Genomic DNA, 16,328 nt, shown 5'->3' on the forward strand with positions numbered 1-16,328 from the left:
TTCTTAGAGAAAGTTTCTCAAAACCTTATCAAACTTTCCTATTCTTAGGTTTCTTACGGATTTTGATCCAAGGAACAACTTTGTAAAACATCGTAAAGCGCTTGAAATTGATCCTGAAAAGATACAGGATATTTGTTGGAGTATGGAACGTGCTCTAAAAATTTGTGATGTTCTACTAAGTTGTTCCTCGGTTCAAAACCTATAAGAAACCTTTAATTTGAGAAAAAAATCATAAGGTATAGGAAAACTTTCTCGAAGATGAGTTAAAAAGTGAAAAATAAATTAATTAAATTTACACAGAAAAAAAATGATGGTTATATTCATCAGGAAATGGTGACAGATTTTTTGGCTAAAAAAATGATGAATTTTACCCTAGAAAATGATGAATTTTCATCAGTTTTTGATGAATATTCATCAGGTTCACATTTTTACACATTTTTTATTTAATATTACTCAAAAAAAGAGGTAATATTCAACCTATCAAATTTTCAACATTCCAAAATTCAACTTTTTTTCTGTGCATTTAAGTTTCATTATAACTTCAGGACTAGACTGGAACAACTAAACATTAACCAAATGCGCTCAAAATTTCAGGATAGTTTCTGAGGTTATACTGCCGTTCTACGCATAATTGTCCCATGTCATTTTTGGTCGATTCTGACATTTTGTCATTTTTGGGTTTAGTTTGACAATTACTTTTCAAAAAACACATAAAATCTAGTACTTTGTTCGGAAACTCATTGAAAACAACACCAAGTCTGTTTGTCCCATCGTTGAACTTCTACGCATAATTGTCCCACGAAGTATTTTCATTCAAGAAATTATCAGTTTTACGACGTATTGTGTCTTGTTCACCTATTGTATAGCAAGAAGATTACAAATAAGAGTGATAAACTGCTAACTGGCATGATTAGGGACTTATGCGTAGAAACACAAAAAACGGACGAAAAATTTCGATCGCGTTTTTCTCAGTTGCACTTTTTTGAACATGGGACAATTATGCGTAGAACGGCAGTATAGTACTTGTAAATTCCATTTTAGGCACTAGAAATTAAATATTTTTGTCTTTTTCATTAATCCGTGAGCCACGCTACTGTTCAAGTGTTATTTCTCCTAAATTTACACATTTACTTTTTTAATCGTCTAAAAAGCTCTGATAATGAGAAACTACGCATAACTTTATATTCAGAAAAAATAGTTTCAGTTAAAACCATACAAATAATATTTTATCAAGGTTAGGAAATATTCATACAGCTTTGTTAAAAACAAACAATTTTCTAGAACATAAAATTTAATTTTATAAATTAAAAATAAATTTAAAAAATATCAATGAAAAATATCAATGAACAACATAATTTTACAAAAAAACATAAAATATATTCCAGACGCCCGAAACGAAACTATTGGCACTACGCCCCCCGGGGCATGGCCTTCCTCTAACGTGGGATTTCTGCTCCAGCGCCTCTGACGAGACAGGAGAAACCGGGACCGACGTTTTACTTCACCATCCGATAGAAGCTCAGTGGATAAGGCGGGAATCGAACCCGCGTCTCATAGCATCATCGGGATCGGCAGCCGAAGCCGCTACCCCTGCGCCACGAGACCCACACCCAGACGCCCAGTATGGGCGAATCTATAAAAAATAATAAAAATTACTTATCTTCATATTTTTCACCAAATATAATGCTATTATTATTATCATCAAAATAAGTTTCATCATGAATTGCGCTAGATTTTGAATGATCATTAATTGATTATGACGGAATTTGGTTCTGCCGCTGCATGTTGAAAAATTATACTTATTATTTTTATAATTTTGAAGAAGGATTTTTCTTTATCTAATTACACCGAAATGAAAACTCATCAGGATTGAGTATTCAATTCTGTGCATTTATCAGAAAAATAAATTAAGAAAAATAAAACCGTGCTATTATTATCGATTTTATGAAATCTGAGAAAATATTCAGCCAACTTAATTCCTCCAATAAATTTTCAATTCAACCTATCTCAAATCAATTTGAAAAACAAAACAATAAAAATACTGTGTTTCTGATTTTAACCATCACAAGGTCTCCAATTGCAATTATACAATCAAAACTCATTGAAGCAATCATTGAAAAATAACATCAGTTTATCAAAATGCTTGTAATTTTGGGTGGGGCGCCAAATTGATGCTTCGCCAAGGGCGCCGTGGAGCCAAGGTACGGCTCTGACTATAGTCTACAAAATCTACAATTGTTGAAAAAACAACAACCCAAACTTAGCCAAAATGAAACAAAATAATCCCACAAATAGCAGTGAGGCCCAGTCTTATGATTATCTGAAAAAAAAAAAAAAACAGATATCCTCTAAAGCAACCCTCGAGAAAAAAACAACTGTAACATAAACTGAATACTGAATTGTGATTTATACAACAACAACAAAAACTACGCTGAATAATGAATTTGTGAATTTTATTTTTGTTTTTATTTTGCTCGTTGCACTACTTAGCCACCCTTCGTAAATATAAAACACAAACACACCAACCAAATCTTAGCAGAGATGCAACTTTCCAGTTTAACATTCTGCATTGAACGTACTGAACAGAAGATGACAACACAAAAACTAGGTGTGCGAACGACAACGTATCCAACAAACGGATCAAATATTTATTAAATTATTTTCTACACTTATATATTGCTAAAGAAAAGAAAGAAATATGGAAAACAGATGACGAATATAAAACAGTTATTTATATTTTAAAGAGAAAGTAGAGGAATAAACAAGATTTTACATTGATTTGGCGGTAATCAAAAAGCTATATATTGTACATTGATCGCGCATAATACATGTAGACAGCAAATAGCGCAAACATGGCCGGAAAAAATACAGATCTGACTGCCGTTCTATCGAATAACATATTGGACTGTGTTAGCGCTAAAATACACACTTTTTAATAAAAAACAAAATCAAATCGACACACACTTATTCCGTAGAACACAAAAGAAATGCCCGCTCTTAAAATTCTACTTTCCCTTTTTGCCCTTTTTGGACGCCTTCGGTGGTTTGGATTTCTTCTTCTTCTTGAACGGCCCCAGTCCCTTGCGGACCATGGTGCCGCGCCACCAGGCCTGAATCTTGATGGCGGACCGGAGCTGCATGTCGGCGAAGGCCATCTGCTTTTCGCGCTCCTTGCGCGACTCGGCGCAGATTTTGATCTCCTTTTCGCGGTGCTTGTACAGAATTACCATCTCCTCGTACTTTACCTGAAAAAAAAATCAGTCGTTCTGCATTTCCAATAGGTTTGAAAAGTTTAAAAAGCACATAAAAAAAATTATTTTGCCTCTAAAGGAGGTATAAGACTGCGGCAAACAAACAAACTCGCACAATTGTACAGTTAGTCTGCGTTGTTTGTTCGCCAACATTTGTTTGCAGAAACGCCAGCTTGCATACATTTTGTCTTGTTTGCGAGTTTAGCGAACTTTCAAGTGCCATAGTCTAATACCTCCTTAACTCAGAGTCATCGGTTCTATCTTTGAACGCCCGCAGTCCCCAAATCTGGCAAAAAACCACGCTCCTTACAAAAAATTGAAATTTTGTATGGAGAAATAACCACGCAAAGGAGGGCCACGTGGTTTATGCACGATCCCTATTATCAAAACATGCAAAAATACCGATTTTCATCCAGACCACCCTCTTTTTTGACTCCGGCCGAAAGTTTCGCTCATTTTTCTGAGTACAATCTTCCTTTGTACGACCGCAAAAGAATTTAAAATGGATTTTTAAATTATTTTTTCAAAATTATCTCCCTTGCCCTTCTTGACAGAAAGCATCCTAGGGTCCTATGGGGACCATGGTTAAAAAAATGTTGTCTTGTATTTTTTTTCCTTGGAATGGAAAAAGTGATCAGAAAAGGTAAATTCTTAAATTCTTAAATTCTTAAATTCTTAAATTCTTAAATTCTTAAATTCTTAAATTCTTAAATTCTTAAATTCTTAAATTCTTAAATTCTTAAATTCTTAAATTCTTAAATTCTTAAATTCTTAAATTCTTAAATTCTTAAATTCTTAAATTCTTAAATTCTTAAATTCTTAAATTCTTAAATTCTTAAATTCTTAAATTCTTAAATTCTTAAATTCTTAAATTCTTAAATTCTTAAATTCTTAAATTCTTAAATTCTTAAATTCTTAAATTCTTAAATTCTTAAATTCTTAAATTCTTAAATTCTTAAATTCTTAAATTCTTAAATTCTTAAATTCTTAAATTCTTAAATTCTTAAATTCTTAAATTCTTAAATTCTTAAATTCTTAAATTCTTAAATTCTTAAATTCTTAAATTCTTAAATTCTTAAATTCTTAAATTCTTAAATTCTTAAATTCTTAAATTCTTAAATTCTTAAATTCTTAAATTCTTAAATTCTTAAATTCTTAAATTCTTAAATTCTTAAATTCTTAAATTCTTAAATTCTTAAATTCTTAAATTCTTAAATTCTTAAATTCTTAAATTCTTAAATTCTTAAATTCTTAAATTCTTAAATTCTTAAATTCTTAAATTCTTAAATTCTTAAATTCTTAAATTCTTAAATTCTTAAATTCTTAAATACTTAAATTCTTAAATTCTTAAATTCTTAAATTCTTAAATTCTTAAATTCTTTAATTTCCTAAATTCTTAAATTCTTAAATTCTTAAATTCTTAAATTCTTAAATTCTTAAATTCTTAAATTCTTAAATTCTTAAATTCTTAAATTCTTAAATTCTTAAATTCTTAAATTCTTAAATTCTTAAATTCCTAAATTCTTAAATTCTTAAATTCTTAAATTCTTAAATTCTTAAATTCTTAAATTTTTAAATTCTTAAATTCTTAAATTCTAAAATTCTTAAATTCTTAAATTCTTAAATTCTTAAATTCTTAAATTCTTAAATTCTTAAATTCTTAAATTCTTAAATTCTTAAATTCTTAAATTCTTAAATTCTTAAATTCTTAAATTCTTAAATTCTTAAATTCTTAAATTCTTAAATTCTTAAATTCTTAAATTCTTAAATTCTTAAATTCTTAAATTCTTAAATTCTTAAATTCTTAAATTTTTAAATTCTTAAATTCTTAAATTCCTAAATTCTTAAATTCTTAAATTCTTAAATTCTTAAATTCTTAAATTCTTAAATTCTTAAATTCTTAAATTCTTAAATTCTTAAATTCTTAAATTCTTAAATTCTTAAATTCTTAAATTCTTAAATTCTTAAATTCTTAAATTCTTAAATTCTTAAATTCTTAAATTCTTAAATTCTTAAATTCTTAAATGCTTAAATTCTTAAATTCTTAAATGCTTAAATTCTTAAATTCTTAAATTCTTAAATGCTTAAATTCTTAAATTCTTTAATGCTTAAATTCTTTAATTCTTTAATTCTTTTTTTTCTTATTTTTTTAATTGTTTTTCGTTTTTAAGTTCTAGAATTTTTAGGGATTTGAGTAATTAAATTTGGGTACTTGAATTTAAATTTATTTAATTTTTTAAATACGTGCATTTTTGAATCAGATTTTTTCTATTAATTAATTTAAAAAATAGAGTTAAACATTTTTTGATTTTTTACTTTAATAATTAAACATTTTGGAATTTTTTAATTACAGTTTTTTTTTCCTTTTTTGAATAATTGTTTTTTTAAATTTTAAGAGTTTTTGAATCTCTAAATTTTTAAAATTTTAAGATTTTCGAAGATTGGAATGTTTTTTTTTGGAATTTCAAAATTTCTTGATATTAGATTTTGTTTTCCACAAATTTAACTGATTATGTTTATGGCTTTTCTCTAAATTTTACTTCATTCTGAGAAACCTTCAAACGCTACTTTCTAAATCTTTGGATAATCGAATCTTTGGTTAAACTCGGAATATGTAATCCAATCTGGTAAAATCATGCCAACAACATTTTGCGATGTATCAACTACAGTCCCCTTGGAAAGAGCTGCCAAACAAAAAAATTAAGAGGCAGTATTTGTAAATATTGCTCGGTTTGTTCTAGAGGTCGTATCGAGGTGCTCCGATTTGGATGAAACTTTCAGCGTTTGTTTGTCTATGCATGAGATGAACTCATGCCAAATATGAGCCCTCTACGACAAAGGGAAGTGGGGTACGGGCTTGGAAGTTTTAGGTCGAAAAAACATAAAAAATCTTAAAATTGCTCGCATTTCCGTAAAACTTCATCAATTTCAACTCTCTTAGATGCATTTGAAAGGTCTTTTGAAGCACTTCAAAATATGCTATAGACATCCAGGATTGGTTTTACTTTTTCTCATAACTTTTGCAAATTACTGTTAAAAATGGATTTTTTTAATACCTTAATATCTTTTTGCAACAGCCTCCAACACCCATACTCCCATAGGTCAAAATATAGGTAATTACATGGACTATAAGCCTACGGAAATAACTTTTTGGCCAATCGCAGTTTTTCTCATAGTTTTTAAATTTTTCTAGAATAAACATTTTATAACGTTAGTTTTTGCCCTGTAGGCAAAGAAGACGGCACTTTTTGGTCTCAATTTTGTTATATTCGGAATCCTTGGACAATTTCACGTAAGTAAGAAGTATTGGAGTTGTAAATTTGATTTAAAAAATAATTAAATAAAACAATTTTTAAAAAAGAAATAGATCTTATTTACCCTGTGATCAATACGTCAAATGCTGTATCAAGTAGGCCAGCGATTCTCAACGGGGGTACCGGGCCTACTTGATTTACATGACAGGGGGTACCAGCCTAGAAGAAGGTTGAGAATCGCTGAAGTAGGCGAATATCTGTTTTACCCCTAATCCGACAAAATGTTAAAAAATATTTTAATTCATTCTAAATGGCATTTTTACCAATCAAATTTACAACTCCAATACTTGTAACTTACGTGAAATTGTCCGAGGATTCCGAATATGACAAAATTAAGACCAAAAAGTGTCGCTATGACGGCCTACAGGACAAAAACTAACGTTGTAAAATGTTTGTTATAGAAAAATCGAAAAACTATGAGAAAAACTGCGATTGGCCAAAAAGTTATTTCCGTAGGCTTATAGTCCATGTAATTACCTATCTTTTGACCTATGGGAGTATTGGTGTTGGAGGCTGTTGCAAAAAGATATTAAGATTTTAATAAAATACATTTTTAACAATAATTTGCAAAAGCTATGAGAACAAGTAAAACCAATCCTGGATGTCTATAGCACATTTTGAAGTGCTTCAAAAGACCTTTCAAATGCATCTAAGAGAGTTGGAATTGATGAAGTTTTACGCAGTTTTAAGATTTTTTATGTTTTTTCGACCTCAAACTTCAAAGCCCGTTTTACCCCACTTCCCTTTGTCGTAGAGGGCTCATATTTGGCATGAGTTCATCTCATGTATAGACAAAGAAACGCTGAAAGTTTCATCCAAATCGGAGCACCTCGATAAGACCTGTTACACATTGGTGAAAAACTCGCTCTTAACTATTCGTGTCTGTACTCAAAACAATAAGTTTTATCGTTGGGTATAATAAAATCATCAATCTTAACATAATTTTAGAAACCAATTATAAACATAAGTTATAAAAATTGTTACCTTGAGTTCAGCAGTATGATCACGATGGCGCGCAATATCCGCATCGAATGCCTTCACCTCCCGCTGATACTTGTCCGTCCAGAACGAGATCTTGTCGTTGATCTGATCGATACAGTAGTTAATGTAAACTGGAAGCAAAGATAATTTTTTTTTAATCGCCATTCGATCATCAGAATTCCAACTCAGACCATCGATTTCACTCTTCAGCCTCAACTCGCGATCAATATCATCCCTCGTCTTTTTCGAACTGCTCAGCAGCCCATTCTCCTTGTTCTCGATCACAAACTGGGCCTGCTCGTGCCGGGTGGCTTCCCACTTTTGCACCAGCCGTGACTTGACGTCGTTTTCCACCTTGGTTTCCTGGGCCCGTGTTTCCAAGTCGAAGATCTCGTCATCCAGCTGCTTCAGCAGACTCCGCTTTTCCTTCGTTTCTCCGTCCAGCCGGGCTTGCAGCACCTTCAGCTTCTTGTCGTTTAGGATGCTGTCCCGGATCAGCTGGTGTTCCTCCTTTTCGCTCTGGATGTCGTTGTCCATGAAGGTTTGCAGCGTTTCGAACGTTCCGTACTCGGCCATCTCCACGTGCGTGTCCGACAGCAGCTTGCGCAGATTTGATCTAAACAGAATTGGGATCGTCAGTCAGAAACTTAAATCAGACTCAGAATACTCACATGTCGTTCTTCAGCTTGACCAGTATCATCATTCCCATCGCGACCACCATCGACTGGTTTTCGTTCTTGTTCTTGTAGCTCGGATCGAACCGCACGTGCATCGGAGGTTTCTTCGCGATCGGCGTACTGCCCTGATCGTCCTCCATGTTGACGATGATCAGCTTGAAGATCGTTTCCTCGATCACCGAGTTGATGATGGCGCTTTCGATCTCGTTAAACTTTGGGCGCGGTCTCGTGCTGGCACAGCTGAACGAATCGTTCGTCGAAGCTGGAATGTGGTTTTAATCATATTTTTTTATAGAGAGCATTTATCAGTTCGGCTTGTAAAAGATGTTACCGATCGTGTACTCGCTGCCATCGTCGCTTTCGGAAGATTCGGATCGTTTTCGCTCGACTTCCAGACCGCTGGACATTTTTTCGCGACAGAAAGATTGAAAACGAGCGTCGTATTAAAAAACGCCGATAAACAAATGTCGGTTTCCAAGGCAAGACATGTGCGTTGAAAAGCGCATGCGGTTAACTATCATTTGGACAGATTTGAAATCGAAATGTGTGTTGAGGCGAGGTTTCTAATGGTTTTGTCGAATTTTTATATTTTATTCGATTAAGGTTAAGGTAATTTAAAAAAAATGTCTCTATAATTATTAGAAATGTTCATTTTTTGGTTTTGGTAGTTCGACTTGTTACAAAAAAATAAAATAAAAATAAAACTATGGGAACATAGCTAATACAGTCCAGACTCGATTATCCGAAGCCTCGTGTATCCGAAGTTTCGATAATTCGAAGTTCGGTTATCCGAAGGTTTGTGTGGGACTTCGAGTAATCGAATCACGAACAATTTTTTTTTCTTGTTTTTTTCATTTTCTTACTTTTAACATCAAATTCGAGTTCTGCGACCCCATTTTAGTCAAATTTGAATGTTTGATTGCTCAATATTTCATCACCGCCATTTTGGCCGCCATCTTGGATTTAAAAATTCTAAATTCTCTCTTCACTTTAGAGAAGTTTAGAGGTAATACAGTCATCCCTCATATTCGGAACAGTTTACAGATCGGCCAATGTTCAAAAAATCAAAGCAAATCGATAATTGGGTCCTAAAATGAAGCTTAGATTGCTGATATTATTGTTTACAGCGATAAAGCTTATTTTTCTGAGTACAATGACCCTTTGTACGACCACAAAGAGTTTAAAATGGATTTTTAAATCAATTTGGAAAAATTTACCTCGCGGTCCTTCTTGACAGAAATGGTCCTACTTGACAGCTCGTTCCAAGGGGACCATAGTTAATCCATCGAAAAAATGTTGTCTTGTCAATTTTTTTTTTTTGCATTAAAATGAAAAAAAAGTGATCAGAAATGGTTTTTAATCGTGTTTTTTACCGTTGTACATAAAAATTGACATAGGGCTTTAGTACCCAATTGAACTCAATGACCCGGTTTTACCTTTATTTGAAAGCTTTTCTTGCGATCTTTCGAATGCTGTATCGAACAACTGCAAGTTTTTCAAGAAAAACTTTGACCCTTGAAATCCACAAATTCGGAACACTTTTTTCTTACGGATGTAAACAAACTTTGGTTCTCTCCATGAGTAAATAATTTTTAAAAAATAATGACTTCAGGCACTGAAACCAACGAAACTCAAGCATAGTTATGTTTTATGAATGGTCTGATAACTTTTTTTGTGAAAATATCAGTTAAATTCAGGTGTTTCACAATTGTGGGAGGCACAATAACATCCCACAATTATGGAACAGGCAATTTGGAGGCAGTGTTTTGCTGCTCTGGATAAAATAGTCTTGAAATGCAGTTTTTTGTTCAAAAAGTACTACTTTTACTAGTGAAATAGCAAGATAATGTCCAAATAAAGGTCCTAAAAATAGTAGGGTCGACAGAAAAGATGCATTTGGCATGCTATTGACAAATTATCACAAAAGTGTTCCGAATTTGTGGGTGTTCCGAATATGTGGGATGACTGTACTAAGATCAGCAATCAAGAATTAGACAACAACAAAAAAAAATCCGTTATTCGATTATCCGAAGTGAATTTTTGCTAAGGCAATTTTATTTATTGGTTTTGTCTCCCCCCCCCTTCAAAGTTGGCCCAAAAAATCCGGGGGCAATTTTTTTTTTAAACCTTCAAAATTTCAATGGAAATTTAAGTGCAATCAGCTGAAATTGATTTAAAATGCATTCCCCTGCGTTTGAAATCATTTTTAGCATGTTTGGGTTGATTTAAACATCTTTTGAATTTTTGAAAATTTTCGATGTTTAGTATCGCAAAAAGTTTTATTTCGTATTTTTTTTGTTTTCGTCAAATCTTACTTTTTTTTGAAAACTAATGATTGCAAAAATCTAAAATCTCTAAAATTCTTTGTGTAAATATGGGTATTCGGCGCCGTCGCTCCGTGCCATACTTTCATACACTTAGGAGCCCAGGGCGGCGAAGTCCTTGTAGACACTAGTGGTTGGTACTAGCAATGGTGGCCGACAGCTATAAAGTCAACTTCGTTTTTTTTAATGATTGCAAAACTTCTGAACTAGTGTAAAATGCATTTTAAAACACTTTTTGCATTCAAATGTTGAGACTATGGCTTGTTATTTCAACTTTTATATTTTTTAATTCCAGGTGATTAAATTAAAATTTAATCAAAATGACATTACAAAATATGCATGGTAAAAAATTAAAAAAAAAGACTACATAAATCCATTCTGAACTAAAGTACCCACCTCGGTACCCACTCTCCACATTCTCCCCTACGTTAATCAACAGACCGGCTGTCATTTTCTTTTATTATTGCTTGCTGCAAGCCAAGCAGTTTATAAACACTCATTGATTCCTCCTGCCAGAACGTGCTGGTTGATGTGATTCTTCCGCAAAATTTCCAATTTCATCAGAAAATTACGCTCTAACAATGGCGCAAATTTTGTTCGAAGTGACCCGCAACGCGGCCGCCACAAAGTTGGAGGAAACCATCGACGGAACCACCATCGGAGATCTGATCAAATCGTTGAAAGCGGCCAAAGAGTCGTCGAATGCGACGCTCACCAAGCTGCTGGAGGACGAGAAAAATGCCCCCCAGAAAGGTATCAATGCGGATTGTTTGGTTCTGTGGATGTTTGGAGTAACGCGGAAATTTCTTTTTTTTAGAAACCGCCACAAAGGATGCCGAAGGTGACGAGGAAGACGATGACGACTAGAACCCGAATCGGAATTCTCATTCCTTGAATCATCTCTCATGCCAAGAAAATTGTTAGCAATACAACTGTTTGTTGTAATTTGTTAAATTTGAATAAATAATATGTTTATATAAATCCGTTTTTCGAAATAAACCAGCATTTTTTCTAAATTCAAAACAATCAATACAGCAAAATATAGTTTTGGCTCCAGAGAGGATCGAACTCACGACCTTCGCGTTATTAGCACGACGCTCTAACCAACTGAGCTATGGGGCCTCTATATTTATAACACGGTTAGTCTAAAGGTTACAGTCGACTCTCTGGTTGTCAATATCCAAGGGACCGTCGAGGAAGAGAAGCATCAGTTTACAGAACGATGCAAAATGAAGACTCGATTGAAATTTGTTTTTTTCTTGCTGACCAGCTATAGGAGAGAATCATGGCAACGTCCAGCAAACAAAAACAAATAAATGTCAAAAACCCTTCAAAGCTTCGTTTCTCAAAGAATAATGTCTATGCAAGCCATGAGAAAGTAAAATTATTGACAACCGGAATAGATATTTAAAGCAAATAGAATCTACCGGGACCGTCGAGGAAGAGATCCTTCAAGCAAGAGAAAATATCGAGGATTAAAGACAATCGAAGTATGCTTTTTTTATTTACCGTTAAATAAAATTTGTTTTATTTTGTCGCCAGTCCAGGGAATTTTTACATTTAAAGGGATTCAGCAAATTTTGCTTTTCAGTCTTAGGTGCGTTGTGGGGCTCAAAATGAACCGGAATGCTCAAGATTTCTCTAGTTTACATGGTGCAAAAAAATTTGCCGAGTGTTAAATTATTAAATAAATATCCTACCTAGCTTAAATCGAAGTATGCAGTTTGAAGGGACTGAAGAATTCATTGGTACATGGAGCATTATTGATATCGAGAAGATCGACAGCCAGAGAGTCGACTGTATTTTTATTGAACTTGAGTGGGAAACTGTTTCTTAAGATCTTCTATCCTGCCGCTCAAAGCAAGTCCGTCCCATATGTTACTTCGTCAATTTTGAGGTAATGATGCAGTTTGGTTAGAAATCATGTAAACTATCAGAAAAACCAGAAAACCGTAGAAAATCCACTTTTTCGTAAAGTTTTAACACGTAGCCCTATTGGTGGGACATATTTGACTTACGTTTTTCTCGGCTTGCTGTTTTTACATATGGGACGGACTCGATTAGAGCGGCAGTATCGGTGGAAATTGATTTTTTTTCTCATTTTGAAGTTTGTATACCAAGTAGGGATATTAAGCCAAAATCATAAAAATGAATCAATCATCTCACTGAAATTAAGATATTTTTTGGAGTAATTGCATCGAAACATCAGTTTGGAGTTTCCTAAACATGTCTCCAATACGCCAAGTCATGTGTTTTCTAAACATTTTTCTAATTCATCTGCAAATATCAATTTCATTGCTGTTTTTTCAAAACTGATTGCATGAATTTGCAGCAAATATCACCTAGAATAAATTAGAAATAAGAGATTTTAATATACATCGAATCTCTGAAAAATTATTCCAGTTCTATTGTACAAAATACTAAACATTTTAAAAATTCTGTAATTCTGTAATTTCGGAATACATTCGTCCGGCTTCAGCTGAAGATTCATGCTGTCCCATGTTGCATGTTCGAGTGTAGACCTACGGAAAACCTTGCCGCGAGGAGAGGTGAGTGAACCTGTACACGAGCCACCTACGACATAATTCCTCGGGCGGCCCAGGTCAACTCGAAGTTACCCCAGGCACCCCCAGTGCAGGACACATTGGGGGTAGAAAGCGGATAGATATTTCAGTGAATACAATAATTATGACAATATAGTTTCATATAATCCTTATTTCTTGATCTTACCTTTTGACACTATCAAACCTAGCAATATTACTATTGCATCTTACCATTCCCTTTTGATAGTGTCAACTTCAAACCTTCATCCATTGTGCAATTAACACATAATTTCCGCTATATTCTTCATGCGGAATCGTCGTCTACTTTCTTCGCCACTTAACCACGACGCGATATTGTTCTCACATTTTTTTGAGCTTCAACGACCGATTGTTATTCACGCACTTATAAAAATACTTGTTCTGTTTCGCGGCTTTGTGAAAAATACACGTGTGTTGGCTGATACAATGACTTTTTCGGTCATCGTATGCTCGCAAGGTACATGAAAGAGAAAAAGAGAAAAAATGGGATAAGTACAATGTAAAATAAAATCGAACATTGAATAACAGACTAACACAGAAAGAAAGAATAAAGAAACCTTATTTTGCAACTAGACAGAACTACCAACTTGTAACGAGAAGTTTTCGAGAAAACAACTGAAGTTGTGAAATATGGGACAAGACAAACAACTTGAATAGTTAACATATATAATAAAACATATTGAACGTACCTTTAATCATATTAATAACAGTTATGCCCAAATTTCTTACCAATTTTTTCAGCAGTTACATTTCTACAATAATGTATTGCGATTCCAAGATTGAAGAATAGAGTACTTAAAGTTTGTGAAGTAAGGGACAAGTTATAGCAATAGCAAAAAATAGATAGATAGATTTTACTAAATTTTATCTTAAAATAATAGGAAAAATCTAGCTTGTTTTGAAAATAGCCAATGCACCAATTGCAAACATACAGCATTTCACGTTCACACCATATGGAGTAAGTGTGATAAACTATATGTCCACATTCGGCGCATCACCTTTTCCAAAATACAGGAAATGATAGAAGGAAGACCCCCTTTTTGTATAGTGGAAAATTTCTGCAACACCTTGGATTCGGACCAGACATTTTGTCTGAAATAAGAGAGAAAGACCAATATTAAATTGTGGTATTATCACTAAATCCTATCATCCTTTCACCCTCCAAGACATGGTCTATCCTTCGTGCCTTCGTGTCTTGGGTGATGGCGAATTCTACCTTCTTCAATGATCTTCGGACCACCTCCAACTAGAATTCACAACAGGACCTCCCTCGGCTCCAGTTTACAACATGACAGCGACGAGAACACAGCCGAATGGGAGTTGACAGTATCAAATGCTATACCCTTTGCTTTGCTGGATACTTACTAATAGCAAAGGGCGAGAGTCCTGCGACTCTCAGCAATCATGAATACTGCCCATTTGCCACCTAAACATTTTAAAAATTCTATACATTTATTTCTTTCTTTCTTGTTATAAACAGCTACTTTCATGATTTCCAGTTCGCCTTATCAAAAATCCTAAAATTCACTTAAAACGCATTTTATTTGTAAAAAAAAGCTGAATTCTTAACTATAGTATGTGAAGATGTGTTGATAAAACCCGCAAAGAAGCGAAAATTTGGATATGGTTAACTAATAATTTTCTATTAAATAACTTTTTATATGTTGTTCGAAAGTATTCTGAAATTACAGAATTACAGACAATAACTTTTACATAGCAATAATTTTGCACAAAAACCCAAATTCCTTTTGAAAAAATAAGCGGGATTTCTTTGATTTTACACTCAACCGCCGGTGGTTGGTCACTTTTTCGTTTGACACATTTTTATATAACGTTGGTTGGTCAAAGTCAAACTAAAAAGTGACGACCTGTCACCTCTTACACGGGACTCAGCTCTAAAATTTCTAAAATTTGATTTTTTTTATTATTGGGATACTAGAATTATGAAAAAAAAAACAAATCTTTTAATTGTCAACTTTTTGAATAATTGATTTTTTTAAATTTTCAAATTGTATTCCTGAGTTCCTAAATTCTTAAAATATTAAATTGTTAAATTCTCCAATACTGCCAGGCATTTTTGGAGTCACATTTTAAGTAAGAAACGATTCCTTGATTTTCAAAGTTCTTGATTTATTGATTTTTTTTTGAAATTTAAGTTTTCTAATTTTTGCAATTGTAGCATTATGAAATGTTTGAATTTGTGAACTATTGAAATTTTCAATTTATAAATTTTTATATTCTATATTTCTGAACCTATGATTTTTTAAATGTTTGAATCTAAGATTTTTTTTAATAATTTGTATATAGAATTTTCAAACTAAGGATTTTCCAAATTTCAAAAAAATCGGAATTTTAAATTTTTTGAGTTTTAAATTTTTTGGATGTTTTTAATTATCTAACTTTTGAATTTTTATTTTTGAATGAATGATTTTTTTTTATTTCTCAATTTTAAAATTGATATTCAATAATTGATTAAATTTATGGTTTTATAAATTTCTATTTAATTTTTTTGAAGTTTTTGATTTTTGTTTCTTTTTTTTTTCTTCCTGAAAATTTAATGAAAATTATTAGGCTGTTCGTTTTGGTAAACTCCATTTTAAGCAAAAAAAAAAAACTAAAACCGAGACCAGGGATGGAATAATCGCAAAAAAATCATTTTCGCTTGCGAACTTTTTTCACCCGCGAAAGAGAGAGGAGGCAAATCACGCAAATAAAAATCGCTCCCGAAATTCTCCAAGAAAATCAATCTGCTGATGATCTTTCGTGAATTTCCTTGCCAGCACCACTTAAAAATATTTATTTCACTTTGTTTACACATATTGCCCATCTACAAAATTTTACAGGTCATTTTTCGACGTGTGACGTTACACTTGCAACTGTAGTAGTGAAAAGATGTTCCGCCGAAAAATCATGATGATGATTTTTTTAGAATCCTTTTACCGATCTTTCGTGCGCAAGAGAGGAGAGCCATGCTCCCTGCGATTTTTTTCTCTTGATGAACGTCCAATGATTTTCTTTTGATGATGATTATTCCATCGCTGACCGAGACTAAATATTTCAACTTTCATTTTATTTTTTTAGGATGAATTTTGATTTCTAGATTAAATTTTCAAAACAACCTATCCCTCATGGGTTTCCTATGCAGATAGGACCTTTTGAAAATTTAATCGAGATTTCACTAATACGCCATCTTTGTAAA

At 32.8% G+C, this 16,328-nt stretch overlaps 1 protein-coding gene and 1 non-coding gene across 2 annotated transcripts; both read right to left on the reverse strand.

Moving 5' to 3' along the window:
- Positions 1-1,306: 1,306 nt before the first annotated feature.
- Positions 1,307-9,012, reverse strand: LOC120414847 (dynein regulatory complex protein 9-like). The gene is made up of 5 exons (XM_039576172.2): positions 8,555-9,012; positions 8,218-8,485; positions 7,738-8,162; positions 7,550-7,677; positions 1,307-3,245 (listed from the first exon to the last, which is right to left on the reverse strand). Exons 1-5 carry the CDS (start codon positions 8,628-8,630, stop codon positions 3,006-3,008), a joined length of 1,137 nt encoding a protein of 378 aa, XP_039432106.1. The 5' UTR covers positions 8,631-9,012; the 3' UTR covers positions 1,307-3,005.
- Positions 9,013-11,595: 2,583 nt separating this feature from the next.
- On the reverse strand, positions 11,596-11,669 carry Trnai-aau (transfer RNA isoleucine (anticodon AAU)). The gene has a single exon. It is a non-coding gene; the product is annotated as a tRNA-Ile (tRNA).
- Positions 11,670-16,328: the final 4,659 nt, after the last annotated feature.

The sequence above is a fragment of the Culex pipiens genome, chromosome 3 (genome assembly GCF_016801865.2).
Source record: "Culex pipiens pallens isolate TS chromosome 3, TS_CPP_V2, whole genome shotgun sequence".
NCBI lineage: Eukaryota > Metazoa > Arthropoda > Insecta > Diptera > Culicidae > Culex > Culex pipiens.